Source organism: Falco biarmicus, chromosome 1 (assembly GCF_023638135.1).
Source record: "Falco biarmicus isolate bFalBia1 chromosome 1, bFalBia1.pri, whole genome shotgun sequence".
NCBI lineage: Eukaryota > Metazoa > Chordata > Aves > Falconiformes > Falconidae > Falco > Falco biarmicus.
The window spans coordinates 85021492-85037233 of record NC_079288.1 but is presented as its reverse complement, the minus strand read 5'-3'; the positions used below and the strand labels follow the sequence as shown (position 1 = coordinate 85037233).

Here is a 15742-nt window from a genome sequence, read left to right as displayed (position 1 = left end):
TTAAAGGTTTTTTTTTTTCCCTGAGAATGAGATGGAAACCACATGGAGTTTTTAAAATCCTTTTTTTTTTTTTTGGTGTGTGTTCCTTTTGTGTGTTCCTTTGGAGATGCTACCATTTGGCCTATTTCAGTACAATGGGATTCAAAAAGTCTAACTGTAGGTACTGAAATAAGGCATCTCACCTGGAAGCAGAGTTTCCCAAGTGTTGGGATGTGGACACCTGCAGAGGGTGATTAACCAAATGTGAGATGAACCCTCTCTGGTACTTTCTCTCCCTTAATGCTGGCTATAGGTGAAACCCTTCATTTAGTAGGAAAGGCTTGATATGCATAGTGAATGGAAATCTATCAGTTGTGTAATGCAGAGTGCTCTGCTAGTGCACTGTAACACATAACATCTTAGTGTATTTTTTTCTCTATTTTTGCAATACGTTGATATATTTGCAGCAATATTACAAAATTATTATTTATCTTTGTATTGACATGGTACCTATGAAAATTATCCATGGATCAGGGTCTCATTGTATAAGATGTTATGCGAACAGACCCGAAGGACGGTCTGAAAGAGCTTTCAATATGAGGATAAAATAAGAGTCACCAGGTGGATATCAGCAGATTGATGAGAGAAAAAAGGAGGAGTACAAGGTGAAAATGTGATAGGTATTAGCTACAACACACCAGCTTCCTAACTGTTGGCAGGTCTCTGATATATTCTTTTTTTTTTCTCCCCCGTTTGTATGTATTATAGTGTTAGCTATTCTGAGTGCCTTTAATCATTTTGAAAGTGGAAAAATATTTTCCAGATAGAATCTGAATAGAATTAACTTTAAGGGGAATTAAGAATTGCTCTTCTTGATACATTGGCTGCTTTAGCTGTAATAGAAATCGAAGGAATACCTCATGCAAACATGTGCGTGCTATTTTGCTTTGCTTGTTTTTACTGCATCACTCAGGTATTGAATGGAAATATTCAAAGTTAGCTCTCTCCTTATTCAAGTAGAGCTGACAATTGCTGCTGTCAAACAGCAAATGCATCTTGGATCATGTATTTACAGTGCCTAACAATATATGAGTTTTCGGTATGACTGGGTGTTTTGATGACACCTTGTCTAGCTAGAGCTTTCTTGTCTGGTCTGCAAAATAGAGAAAATTACCTTTCCTGATGTTTCATCTAACTAAAATTGCATGATTTAATGATACTAGTGGCTTGCTGGACCTCCAAGCTGAATAGCTCCCCATTTGTGTTTGAGTCCACAGTTTTTCATCCTTAACAACCAAAAAAGCTGGAGAAAACATGCTAAAAATGTTTCTGATAAGTAATTTTATAGAGAAATTAAGGTTCCAGGAAGAATTACTTAAGATTTCAGTTATCTTTCTGGCTGTCTTTCAAATTTTAGTGAAGTTTGGCATTAATTAGTGGTTATTAGCAAGGTAGAGATGAAGTTAGTGACATCATTCTTCCAGTAATATTGTTTCAAACAGATGTTTTTATGAAATAACAGGTGTTTAATCTTCAGTAACTTTAGGGTGTTTGGTTGGGGTTTTTTTTCCCCTTGAGAATAAATTGTAGAATATTTTCTACAGTGCCTGGAAAATGCTTAGAAAGGTTTCCTGTTTATACCTGGTAGAGGTATTTGAAAGAGAATACAAAGCACAAGGCATGTGTTAAATGAAGTAGTCTTTATTGCATCGAATACTGTTCAGTGCAGGAATTAGAGAAGGCTTAGAAATATTCAGGCTAATATTTTTAATGGTTGCTTGAAGTTAAGCTCCTTAATCCATATTTGGCTTTTAAGTGAGCTGAACTGTTTTTTAAAGTAGCATGCAGCTTTCAATTCTCATCAATTTGCGATTTATTAGCTGGGTAATCACCACCATCCTATATAGATCCATTCAGTCCAGTAGAATTAGATGTCTGTCAGCATGAATCTCAGAAGGGTTTTGCAGAGCCTGGGCCCTGAAGTGTTTGATATTTGTATGCCTGCTGCAAATATATAACTTGGAGGAAAGAAAGAAAAAAGCCCAAACTCCCGTACAGTGCTGTGAGATGTGATATATCAATGCTTAAATACAAGGAGCCAGTGAATAGAGTAGGAATGTATATGGATACTTCTTTTATTTACTAGTCTGCTCTGTTTTGTCACAGCTGCGGAAGGCGGTAATGGATCATATATCGGATTCATTCTTGGAGACCAATGTCCCATTACTGGTTCTCATTGAGGCTGCAAAAAGCGGTAATGAGAAAGAAGTGAAGGAGTATGCTCAGGTCTTCCGTGAACACGCCAACAAGTTAGTTGAGGTAAGTGACCTTATTGATGCAGCTAGATTTCCATCTTGCCTCTCTTGGAGAGGAAAGAAAAATATATACTGCTTGAAATGTTAGAGGCAGCATTTCTGTAATACAGCTTTCAGGAGTTTGGGTCAACTTTATCCCAGCAATTGCAGAACAAAAGCCTGGGTGGCTGGCAGAAGGAAGTATGTGCTGTATTTTAGTTGTTCATTAAAGCAATCGAGCATGTTAAAGATGGTATTTTCAATATTTTTTCAAGAGTCATGAGCAACAAGAAGTAAATTTCAGTTCAGCTTTACTAACAGAACAATAGATCCTAATCTCTATTAAGTAAAAAGCCAAATAAGTGCTTCATGATGCTCTATCTGGTGCTGGCCAAAGGGTACTCTAGACTTCAGAGCTTGTCAGCCTGAATTAAAATAGGGAAAAGGACATACAGACAAGTCATAGCCTTAAGAGCATATTTACTCTTTAAAGGTCTGTATTAAACACACACACACATATATTGTCTTTCTGAAGAGATGTACTGTGTAAAGTTGAGAAATGATAATTTTGAGTCATCAGGGATGATATTGACATAGCTCTGTTCTACCGTAAGGAGTATAAATTGAAACCTGGATGCTCATTTAATAGACTTTTAATAAAATAATGATAATGTTCATCTCTGTTTGCCCTTTTTAACAGATCAAGAGCTATGAGAAACACTTGTATTTTTGGAAGACAAATATAGCTCAGTGATTTGCTTAAGATTATTACGTGGCATTATTGACTTCTCTGTACTAGCATTTTGAAGAGTATGTACCCTCTTTGCAACATCCTTTCTTGGTAGCCATGACACATGTTCAGCAGAGGAAAATGGTATTAGGGAACTACTGATGTGACTATACGTTTGAATGGCTTCTGTGCTGAAATCAAGCATTGTCCTAGCTCTCTAGTGCCTGAGCTGAAGCAAGGAGTAAGGGTTTCTTGTATGCTATTGACTAAAGCTAGACAGTTCCCTGACAAAATATGTCGGGTGGTGGTGGTGGTGCTATTTTTAGTGGGAATAAGGTGCTGTTCTGGAGCATCTCACTCTGCCCAGGTACAAACAGAGAGTCAAGGTACCTCAGTCAGGGTCTGGAAGTCAGGTTTTTGCTATAGTACTTGACTTGTAGGCACCTAAAGGTAGGTCCAGGGGTTTAAAAGCTCAGGATGGATTTTGTACAATACTGACTACAGTAAGGTTTATTACTGTTATCTGCAAGAGGAGCACTGGAGTGTCAGTGACTTTTTCAGTCCTGACCCCTCTGTATTATGTAAAGATTTGTTACTGCCACCTGGTGACTGGAACTGTGGCAATGGAAAAGGAAGTAGCCAGCAGGTATAATAAAGGGGGGGGGGGGGGGGGGGGCGGGGAACCAAACAGAAAACCCCTCCAAAATGTTCAGTTATAGTGTAGTGGTAGTTACAGCTGTACCCTTATACATAATATACAATGGACGTATGTGGTTAGTATTATAGCAGTCCCCTCCACTGATTTGCAACAGTGTTGCAATTACAGGTCTAATAGCATGATTAAAAAGTTAAAAATAACTATACGGTTTTTTTATAAAAACATATCTATTTTAGATATATAGATATATTTTATAGATCTTTTAAAAAAGCTAATAAGAGGTAATAACATAAAAGGAAGAAAAATACCTTTTAAAAGCTATAGTAAAAAAAAATAATCACTGCCCCCAGAAAAATACCCACAAACACCATCAACTGGCAGAAAACCAACAGGAGGGTGGGGTAGTTGTCTAGCTTTGGTTTTACAAGCCTAACATTATATTAGACTTGTATTTTAGATCAAACTAGCATTTGGTTACTGATTTTGAACATTATGTGGTCATCTTTAGGTAATCCACCAATAAAACAGTGATGATAGTAACAATGGCCTTGTTGGCCCTAATAGCTAGTACTTTTATTCCATTTAGGTTGTTCCATATTATTAGAAGCAGATCCTTACCTGATTCTTGTATGTCTCTGACGTCTCGTACTAGCCTGTGGGTCCATCCTTACTCTTTTCCAAGAATGGGTTCTTTTAGATGGATCTTAGGCTTTTATTTGTAAGGATTCTTTTTGTTCTGGGTAATAAAATATCTTGAAGAATTTAATTTCTAGTGCAAGTGGAATTTTGAAACCCAACTTTCAGGTTCATCAGACTGCACAAGAAAATAAATATTTGGAATAGATTTATGTCCCTTGTACACTAGATTTTGCACTTAAAATAGTTTCATCATTTTTACTTAATGTTGCACAATGTATCTAAGCAGATGGGCTTCTATGGTTTTGTGGGTCAAGTATTTTGCAAATAGTAAAATGTTGTTTAAAGATGAGCCATAATCAAGTGACTATGAAATGTGAGATCCTTTCCCAGGCACAGGGCCAGAATTGCTTGCTAATATATGCAAACACAGTTCCACTGAAGTATGTGGAGTTGCACTTGCTTATGTTAGAGGAAATTGGCACTGCAAATCCAATACTGTGAAAACTCTATCATACTAATTATTAATTTTAAAATCAGAATCTGAATTTCTTGGATGTCCTACCAAGCTCAATATAAAGTCTATCAAAAGGTCAAGAAAAATAACCCATGTTTTAATACTTATTTATGTAAAAGCTACATTTGCCATTCTGAGAAAAAAAATGCATTTCTTGATAACTGATGAATATAAATGGCAAAATTTTCTTGGCATAGCCAATACATTTTCAAAAATATATATGCTGTAATAATGAGGGTTATGGAAGTTAACTTTCTTTTATAGTCTATATTGCATAATACTAAAATCTTCTCTTAGGAGCTGTTTTCATTATTGGTGTAATTTCCTTTCTTTGCCTCTTATCATAACATTTTGTCTTCTGCTTTTCATCTGACTTGCTATGATATGCCTCACTCAAGAATAATAACAACAAGGTGAATTCTCATTTTTCTACACATTCACTGACAACAAGTTTTGTCTATGGGTTATGTTGGAAACACAGAGTAAGGTGTCGTCCCATGAAACCTGAGGCCCCTTATCTGTGATACATATATTTAGAAGCCTTGTTGTCTCAGGCTAAATAAGATAACAATAAATTAAAACAGGATTTAGATGGTACTGTGTCAGGCTAGGATACCTAACTCCTTTTCTTCAAATCATATTTCAGCAGTCATCTCCCAACTTTCCTGCCTTCTGAAACTGAAGTTAGAGAAGTGATGGTGCCTTTCCAGGTCATGATCTTTACCTCATGAATCCCTTAAAAAAATTATCACTAGTGATTGAAAGTCAGTAAATACCTGAGTTGTATTACCAGCTTCAAATGTGACCTTGGGAAGTCAGTTAACTTCTGTATCCAGGCACCTTTATTTGTAGTGTAAGGTTAATGACAGATAGTTCTAACACCTACCACAAAAAGGCACTTCACTGATAGATCAGCTCAGATTTATTCAATTCATCTATCAAAGCACTGTATGGCAGCTAATTAATTATTTTTTATTATTCTGTTTAGTAAAGCTTCCTTGGTTTAACTGTTAGTCCCCTTCCCTTAGACTGTTTCTTGCAAAACTGAATTATTAAATCCAACCAGTTTTCCTGGGAGATGAAATTCAGCATCCAGTAAACTTCAGAGCCATGATAGCAAACTCTATAGTTGCTTTCAGCAGGAAACAACACCGTGTTTAAAGAACGGTGAAAATTCAGATCATAGGGCCTTGTAGTTAAATTAATGCATTGGATCAGGCTTTCCAGCCTCACAAGGATGGAGAAATGTCCAAGAGACTTCTACTAATGACTTAAGTTTCTGTGGGGGTGGAGAGGTGCATCGGGGGTGTATTTTTAAGGAAAGACTTCACCGTGTGGTGATCAGTGAACTACAAAAGTTAAATCCAGTTGTGTTATTCTTCCCTGAAACTTAGCTCCAACAAAACTGGAATTAAGAGGATTTTTGTTCTTTAGCATGAACTGATACAGCACCACATTTGAAACAGCAAAAAATAATCTTTTGAAAAGACAGTACCTTACCAATTTTGCATTAATTACTTTTTATGAAGAATTCTCCTGAGCCTACATGAATCTATCAGTTTCATCTCACACAAACTTAAAGATTTTTGGAGAAACACAAAATAATCAAAGTTATCTTCTAAGAACACTTAGCTAGTGGAAAAGAACTGTGTTAAGCAATGGTTTATGGTGATTAAAAATTGATATAGTGCAAGCAAATCAATAGTATCACAAGTCTGGATAATAATTTGTAGAAGATGACACCTAACAGCAACATTTCTGTTTCTGTTTTATAGTCTCTTTGTCCACTAGACTTGCAGGAGTCTCTATTAACTTCCCTGACCATGTAATTGGAAGAGGATACTGGGATTACTTTTGAGAGTTTAGGGGTTTGACTTTTTTTCTTTTACAATGTCAATTGGGAAAAAAAAGTTAGTGTTTGATCTTCTTTATAAGACACAATGCAGGGCTACCCATCATTTTCCCAGATGGTATTATTTGTAGCTCCCTAATTCAGACTGATTGAATCATAAGTGTGGAATGAAGGCAGGAGGGAAAAAAAAACTACTAGTGTGCACAGTACACAAACAAGCACTTGGACCTGCTCAGTGACCCCTGCTTACTTGATTTGGTAATGACCGGGGGGGAAAGTGTGAAAGAAAATTTTGCTATGGTGGTCAACACTGAGTTTAATCTAGTTTTGCATCAGCTGTAACAGAACTAATATCCAACCCAGTATTTTTTCATTCCTGAAATATCTCTCAGAAAGGCTCACAGAGCATTTGGTTCGTAAGAAATGCAAAGCTAGACTTTCTCTTAGGGAGTGAAGATCTTCTGTGTAAATCTGCAACGCGCTTGACATCGATGGAGCTCTGACAGTTTGCAGCATGGCGCTCTAGCTCACTTTCAGGAGGTACTAGTGATCTTTGTAAGGAATATATAACAATGTTTGGGGTTTGCTTTTGTAAATATTGTATAAGTTCATGAACTGAGTTGGATTTTCATTTAAGACAGACAAAACCCAGAGTAACAAGCCTACGAGGAAAAAATTTGGCTTGTTTATTTCTTCAACTTTACTTCAAGGAACAAAGAGTGTTCCTACTGATATATTTCACAAATGCTGTCCATACTTGAAATGTTCTATTCTTTTTTATTTAAGTGCACAACACTGTGTTATCAGAGTATACAACTAGCTGCTTGCTTCTGGTAATGAAGAAAAAGTGTCAATATTCTTTCATAGCTTCTGTATCCATCTTCTGTCGTGAAAAATGTATACATTCCTGGGTTTCCTCCTACAAATTGGTCAGTTTTTATTCTTGTATTTTTCTTTTAGTTGACATTAAGCTAGATAAGAAATAATATTTAGAAAATAGAAATCCTTGCTTCTAATCAAGGAGTGTTAAGGTCATAGATTAGTTTAATTTAAGCCCTTCAAGTTGAGAGATTTTATTTGAAATTAAAGCTGTGGGCTACCTCTGTGTCCTAGTGTTTCATCTGCTCATTTTAGTTTTAATTTCCATCTCAGACCTTTCTTCCCTGCATGGGCAACAGATGTTCTTAATTCCTAGTAAACATCATGAGCATATAGGTGATAGCTAAAACCATGAGTCCAATTATCTGCAATGAGAGCATGAAAATGTTGAACTCGTTGCATTTATTTCTTTTGAGTCCCTGCTGCAGCTGGGTCTAGTTAGTCCATGTCTTCACCTTGCAGATACATATGTCTTTGAGACAAAGTGAACTCAGAGTATCTCAGGATAAAGCTGTCTGGTAATGCTATGTCATTGGTGAGCTCTGTATGCTGGCTTTTTTGCTTACATTAACCACTGGATATTGGTAGTCTGCTGGGATCCATGCCAGTTTCATCTGCTTTCTAGATTAAGGCTGAAATGAAATCAAATAGCCTTATAGAAAAGGCGAGGCACAGAATCAACTGTTGGTTTGTGACTTTTTGAGCCTCTTGTGTACCTGTCCCTGAAGAAGATGGTTGTTAAAGGAATTAGATAACCAATGTCTACGTTTTCAAGATTGTTTTCAGCCAAAAAACGTCTCTGCCTTCAGGCAATATGGGTCCACCACTGAGGCTTGCAAAGTCTGCTGTAGGAAGAAGCAGTTGCAGAACCTGCCTGTGATATGAAGGTTGCATCATTAGCAGGGAAACATGGATTGAATTAAACAATCTGGCAGTGGAGAACTTGGCTGCAGCAGATGCTGAAAACCCTGGATGCTGATCCCTCAACATCTGCCCTTAGCAGGTTTCTGGTGAAACCCTGTGATCCAGTGTGGCTGAAAAGCGAGGAGCTTACTTATCTCACGGCTACCTGGGCAATGCAGTTCCGTTTCCAGAATTTCTTCCCACTAATAAACACCTGAGTACACTAGCACACCAGCACTCACACACTTCTTCACTTTTTTTGCTTTCATTTTTTATCATATCTGTTCTTTGTATACTCTATTAGTTATTTTCATGAGAAATACCTGATCTTCTCCTTGCAGAAAAAATTTATTCCTGGTAATTTCCCAGTATTTTCCAGTTAGCTGCTTATTTTGTTTTAAAGATAACTAACTTTTAACCATGCTTATTTACAGCCTCTGTAAAAGAGATAAAATCTTTTTTACAAAAAATTACTCCCTTTTTAATCACTGAGTAATTTTTAAAAAATATTTTTCTCATGAATATCCCCTGCTTAGCTAGGGACTCACTTCTCCAGTCTGATCATGCCACTGTCCTATGTGATTCACATGGTACAATTTCCCAAAATAAGATGACTCCTACAGACTCTAGTATCCACTTATGTCTACTATCTCATAGCAGTCTATGTGATTTAAATCTTGTTAATAATATAAGCAAGAGCTCTTGGTATCATTTTAGTTAATTGATTACATAAATTATGGATTTAGCTCTTCCTAACCAGTTGTTTGAATTTGTAACTTTAGTACACTAAGATGCTATACAATGCCTAGGCTGGAAATCATCCTCTCACTCTTCCATAAGAAGAGGTCCTTTGAAAGGAGTAAAAATGTAGAGCCTGTTAGTGCAAGGGGCCCTCTTGAACCTGAATGTCTTTTTTACTTTGAACTTAACCCCTTCTGACAGACGTGATTATTATTTACAGACATGTCATCTTTTCCATCAGGAAAGAGATGAAAGGAAGTGGAAGCTCCTGAGACAGATACCAGCCTTCCTCAATTATTCACTCATCAATGAGTTGTTATCAGAGGCATTGCTCTGAAATTGTCAGCATGAATGCATGGCACCCATGTGATGACACAATATAAAGCTCCCAGCTGCATGGCTGCTCCATCCACTCTGTTTAGCAGCTAAAAATCAATACTGGCAGGTGTGTAGTTTACCTACTTTTGGTTTCTTTTAGGCTTGGGTGAGTTTTTTTAATATTTCTTTTTACTAGGCAGCAAATATGAAAGTCTGTTTGCTTAGCAGATGAAATTTATTATCGGCATTTTGCACTGACCAACCTATTAGTTTTTTGGCGACATGGAAGAAAGTGATCTTTTGCACCACCACCACCCCACACCCCACCCCCCAATGGATTGTGATTGGAAGGGGGAAGTTCATCAAGTGGTATTAACCTCTGAGAGAGGTTAATAAAAGAAGATGGTAACTGCCTGTCCTTCTGATAGTCATATGATTCGCCTTGCGTTATTCATGTGTCAGCACAGCATCACTTATGAGACTCCCTTTTCCTCTCCCATTGACTGTTCTTTCTAGCAACCGGAAGAAGGATTTGTTAGAACAGGTATGTCAGTCTGTAATAAGCTGTAAAGTTGGAGTTAAAAGGCCCAAAGTTTAATTTGAGCAAACCTGTCTCTTTGGACTAAAATAGTTAGCATATATTAGGTAGAAATACAAGTAGTTCCATAGCTGACTTGTCTTTCAACCTTTTTAAGATGTAGTAAGTGCACTGGATAAGTTTTCAAGATGAATCCAGAGCAAGGCTCTTTTATTAGTGTTGCCCTCAAGACTTGTGTTTTTAATATTCAGGATGGCTTATGTCCATTAACTTCTTCATGTCTTAATTTCATTTGACTGTCCTCAATGTGTTGTATAATGCAGACATCTTTCCTACTTCCGATTGCCAGTTGTGGGGATCTGAAGAGAATATGTGCTTTTGAAGACAGGGAGAATGAGATACTTGGTATGTTATTTATTCAAAGGTGATATTTTCTAGACAGCCCCACCTACCTACCCCCATTCTTTATTTTAACTCTCATATTCTATTTTGTAAAGTGTTTTATTTGTGTCTCTGATAACAAGCCATAACCAAAACTGATGCTTTTCTCAATATTTTTTTTAAAAGGCTGCTTTGACCTATATTCTAGAAGCTGTATGTTTAGATTAATTTTTGCTACTTAAGACACATTAACATTTTACTACTATGTAAAATGTTTAGCATCTTGGCCTCTGTTCTGTGAGGTATTAACATGGTTATATTTCAGTCAGTGAATATTAAGAACTGTGCTTTTTACATATGCATCTGAGGTTTGACTGTAAGAAAGGAGTTTAATCAAATAATCTGTCTTGGAGCATGAAATTTAAGAGAAGTAAGGGGAATGGTGGGGAATAAAAGAAAGGATGAAATACACAAAACTATGCTGGTATTCCAAACTCACAACAAAGTAGGAAATAAAGCAAACAGCTTATATTACTATAGAGAAAGGGAATTCTGTCATCCACAATTGAGCCATTTCCAGCATGCAGGACAGAGAGAGGCTAGAACTATTTAAGAAGCCAAAAAGTTCAATACAAGCAGTAAGAACTTCTGAGGAAACTGAAAAGATCGTTTACAAGAAAATAGTCAGAAATAAAGGAAAACATTCAGACATGCTAAAAAAATTCAGCAGAAGATGTTCAAGGAAAAGCCATGTCAAAGAGTTGAGGACAGAATGTCATCTTTAGTGATGAAGTTTTGAACTGATGTAAAAGAAGAAATTGTAATCAAGAAATCTCATAATTTGAAACAAAAGTTGTAGCAGCTTTGATTTTAACAAAGATTGCAATCAAGATATATGTGCAAAATTTCAAATATAGACCCTTGAGCAATCATGTTTATTAACCCAGAACAAAGTATGCAAATGCTAAAATTATCTTCTCCAAATACTAGTATCATAGTTGTACAACAACTAGAGTTGTACAGGAGTTGTCTGTGTTGCTTTGATGTATGTAATGCATTGGTCATAGTGTATCTTACCCTGTTTTTTTTTCCCTGTATCCCATTAGCTAGATTCTAACAAGTGTGGTGGTTATGATGATGTCCCCTTCATAGGTATATCCTACTGCTTCTACTAGTGTCCAGGCTGTAGCTGCTTAGTTGGAAGTGCATTAATGTCAAAATAATCCTTCTTGCCTAAATGTTGCTTGTCAGAGATGCTGTCTGTGTTGGTTTTTCAAAGTTCCTGTGCCAGGGGGTACACTGGGAACTTTGCAACAAACTGTGTTTAGTGGCACCCACATATCACTTCCCTTGGTATACTTACAAGGCATTGCAGTGTTTATTATTTAGGAAGACCAAAACTCCTCCATCCCAATTTTTGATTAGAAACCTTTCACTGATACCTAATCCATAATCAATTGTGCCAAGTAACTTCAACAGTGAATTCCCCTCAGTACCAAGGTTTATTACTCTATCTGTACTCTAAAATAGGTATTTCATATATTTTAGCCCTTACAATTTGTTCCACATCTCATCTGCACCTTTGTTAAGCAGGACCTTTCTTATAATAAATCTGTTCTCCACATAGATACTTGCAAGTTTTGATCCAACAGCTCCCAAAATTTAGGCTGTTAAATGAGATCCTTTGGTCTCTTCCTATAAGTTTGGTGGGGGGTTTTTTGTTGTTGTTTGGTTGGGGTTTTTTGTTTTGGTTTGGTTTTGGGGGTTTTTGGGGTTTTGTTTTTTTTTTTTTTTTTCCTAAAAAAGTTTAATTACCTGTGTGACTCATGTTCATACCACCTGTTTTTCCAGCAGTTTCACTCCTATGTCTATGTACAAACATAAAATGTCCTATTTCTTCTTAGCATGTGCTAGGCAGAAGTAATACCTGTAGGCATGGTGTTTTGTGGCTTTACTGGAATGAAAATATCTTGTCACATCAATATGTTTTATGTGTTTTCCTGGAATTCCAGGTACTTTCAGTAATGAAGTGCACCTTTTGCCATTTTGGATAAGTTCAGTAACTGTTGTTACTGTGGTTTTGCACCTATAGTCTAAGCTTTGGATGGCCTGTGTGGCTTTAAAATGTTTTTCTATCAAAATAGATCCTTGTGATGACCAGAAACGTTAGATAAGCCACATGTTTTTCTTCCCCAGGATAGCTGTTATTTGGTCAAAGTTTACATCGCTTGCTGGAAGCTTTTGCTACAGCATCGCATTTGTGAAATGGTAACAGAAATCAGGGGGATGCTATGAATGGACACAGAGCAGGCTGTGAGAAATAATAGTCTGGGAGGGCTGTTGGGGGAAGAGAAGATTTTAGGGTGAATTATCAGGGAAGTTATTTATGTGCCCTTGTAATGCTGCTGCTGAATGCCAAATATATATGGGACTAGATCTTTTTTCTTCTTTTTTTTTTTTGTTTAGTTTACTTATGATTTTTTTGCTTATTGACAACCCATGGATTCAACAAGAAAATTCAACATTTCATGTAGATACTGATCTAGAAAGTAAATATTCACAGTCATAATTTTCCTAGGTAAAAACTTGAGCTTAGTTATGAGGGAAAAGAGACACTGGAAAATCTGTAGTGCTGCAGCCCTGGTATGACTTGTTAGATAAATACAAGAGTAATCTCATTCAAAAATATCTAGATATTACTGAGTAAAATATTATAATCCTGATAACCAGTTTCCTTAGTGTTTGAAATTTTATTTTATAATTTAATTTGGAGATAAATTTCCAAAGAAAAAACAAACACCTCACTACTCTCTTACAATAACATTTTAACTACTGTGTGGATCATGTTTCTGTAGAAAAATCTTGATGATAATAAAGGAAGACTGTCTTCATGGCTTAGCATGAAAAGTAATTGGCTTTATTGCTTTATTTCCAATCTTGGACTTCTGAAAATCAAACAAAATAATTAAGTGGATTTTTTTCAAAATTCCAGAAAGTTTTTCCTGTGGCCTCAGAGCAGGCATGAGAGACTTCAGCCTGAAGACAACTTCTTAAGAAACTTCTAAGGAGCTGAGAAAAGGATTTTAGCGTGAAAGTGTAATCTCAACAGTAAGTTTAGTTTCACAGTACACAGGTTATAAAACTTGTGTTTTCGTGATCCTGAAGTGCTTCCAGGACTTAAAAAGTTCAGGAAAAGGACTTCTGTAAGATTTAGTCTCTTTACAGCACATTATGCTTGAAAAGCACAAGATAGAGAAGGGAGGAGAAGTCAAGATTTTATCAGTGCCCATATTTCTTGCAGTCAAAAGGACTGAGGGTTAGAGGTCCTGCTTCTAAGAGATGAGTGACTTACAGGCTAGTGATATCACCCTAATGTCTGGGTCGTTATACCTAGATAAGAAAGTCAAGTTATTGCTTTATAATGAGACCCTTTTATCGTAGAGCCAAAAATGGTGGTGCTACATGTCTCCTTGTAGTGCACAGTTCCATAGTTGTACCCTCTGCAGTACCTAGTAGATGACTGAAGTTTTTCTTTTCCTTGTAATGAAAATAATTACAGTTCTTTCCCATAGATATGCAGAGTGTGTAGCAGATCAGCTGTTACCTTTCCAACACACAGTGTGTGCTGTTCTATATTTTAAAAGGATTTGGAAATTTTACTGTGCCCAAGGAAACAGTTAAGAACAGCCCTAAGAACTTAAACCACTGTTTGTGGCATGACTGAAAAGTCCCATAGATATGTTTTTGTTGCAAAAATTGCTATTGCCACAATGTCAGAAGGAAGATGAAGCCACCCAGCAATGTATATTAGCAAAAGAACAAGGAAATTAAAAACAGAAGTTTTTAGATAATGAGAAAGAAGTAACAATAATACCTTATTTGACTCTGACTGTAACTTCCTCAGCCAGATAATGATTCTAGTTGGGATGCCACTACAGCTGAGTAGAGTTGAAAAGAGTTGAGGTTTTTGTGTTATCCCTCTCAGATAATAACAATATCAAAGGCCATCCCTTTGTTTGGTAAATTTGTTGCTTTAAGTTATAAAAATTCAAATATACACAAGAAATGGCAGGAAAAGCTGCTACTGACCACTGCTTTTACAATATTTTATAATATTAAACCTCTAATCATAGTACTGGAACTAATCACTGAGTTACTTTGACATCCACTGGCTTAAAGGAAGTCAAACACTTAAATAACACGAGTAGGAAGTTGTAACGTTTCACATTCACAGTCTGTATAAGAGAAAGCAAGAGAAGATGAAATTTTGTATCTTGGGTTGCACACAGATATCTCAATATTACTGTAATCTTTGCCCATTTCATTGAATAATGGCAAATGGATAGGATGAATAGATCACTGGCAACCTTACACAAAAAGGTTATTCATCAGTGCAAAATATTAATTATACTAATTCCTAACACGTGATTTTCAAATGCCTAACAGGTAAAAACACTAAGACCATAAATTTTACAGTCAGTCTTTTATTTACTGTCTGCTCAATTAAAAACTGAGCTTAATGAATCTCTCAAATGTACTATAATATTCTAGCATTCATTATTCCCCCCACTCCTCCATACCAGGTAAAAAAATATCTATCTTTTTTTTTTTTTTTTCCTCCTCTCCATCCCTATTTGGATCAGAGAGGAACTTCTGAGTCACACCATATATTTTCATTTCTGAAAGTCGCTGATAGCAGTTTTGCCATCTGAAATGATGTACAGAGAATGAGATGGCAAAAAGCCAGGAAGCAGCAGGAGCTCTGGAGAGCAATGTGCAAGTACAGCTTTACCTAAGTCTTTACCTTACATCTTTCTGTCTTTGCCATTTTCTGCAGAAGTTAACTTCTTTCTCACCCATATCATGGCCAAAAATCATCTTTTACTGTAGTTTTATTTTCAGTGAAACTCAGAATTCTGCTGAGAAATTGGCATCTCTTTCCCCATTTATGAATTGCCTGATTTGGAAATGAATGAGGTGTTATCTAAATATATCCACAATTGGTAACAACCATTAGGATGATTCATCATTTTTATACATTAGAGTTGCAAATACAAAAACTTCTTCCCCAATATTTTTGCTGAATATGATCCTACTCCTTGCCTTTACCTGCCTTTTTTACCTTTGTAAAGAGTCTTTTAGAGAAGAATGATTTCCCAGCTCTTCAAAGCAGAATAATAGCAACTTTTATTCCTTCTCATTTTGTAATCTTTAACACAAAAATGTTTGACATTTTTGAAACCATAAGTAAATGTGTACAACCAGATGCTTGCTCATTGTAAAATGTAAGTCTCCTTCCATCTTCACAGGCACAAT

At 36.3% G+C, this 15742-nt stretch overlaps 1 protein-coding gene across 2 annotated transcripts in view; it reads left to right on the top strand.

The window, feature by feature from the left end:
- The window catches only part of CTNNA2 (catenin alpha 2), a 515269-nt gene that overhangs the window by 405888 nt on the left and 93639 nt on the right, over positions 1–15742 (top strand). For both annotated transcript variants that reach the window (XM_056359915.1, XM_056359905.1), the window contains exon 9: positions 2146–2298. In XM_056359915.1, coding sequence (XP_056215890.1) covers positions 2146–2298 — 153 coding nt within the window. The remainder of the gene's footprint in view (positions 1–2145; positions 2299–15742) is intronic.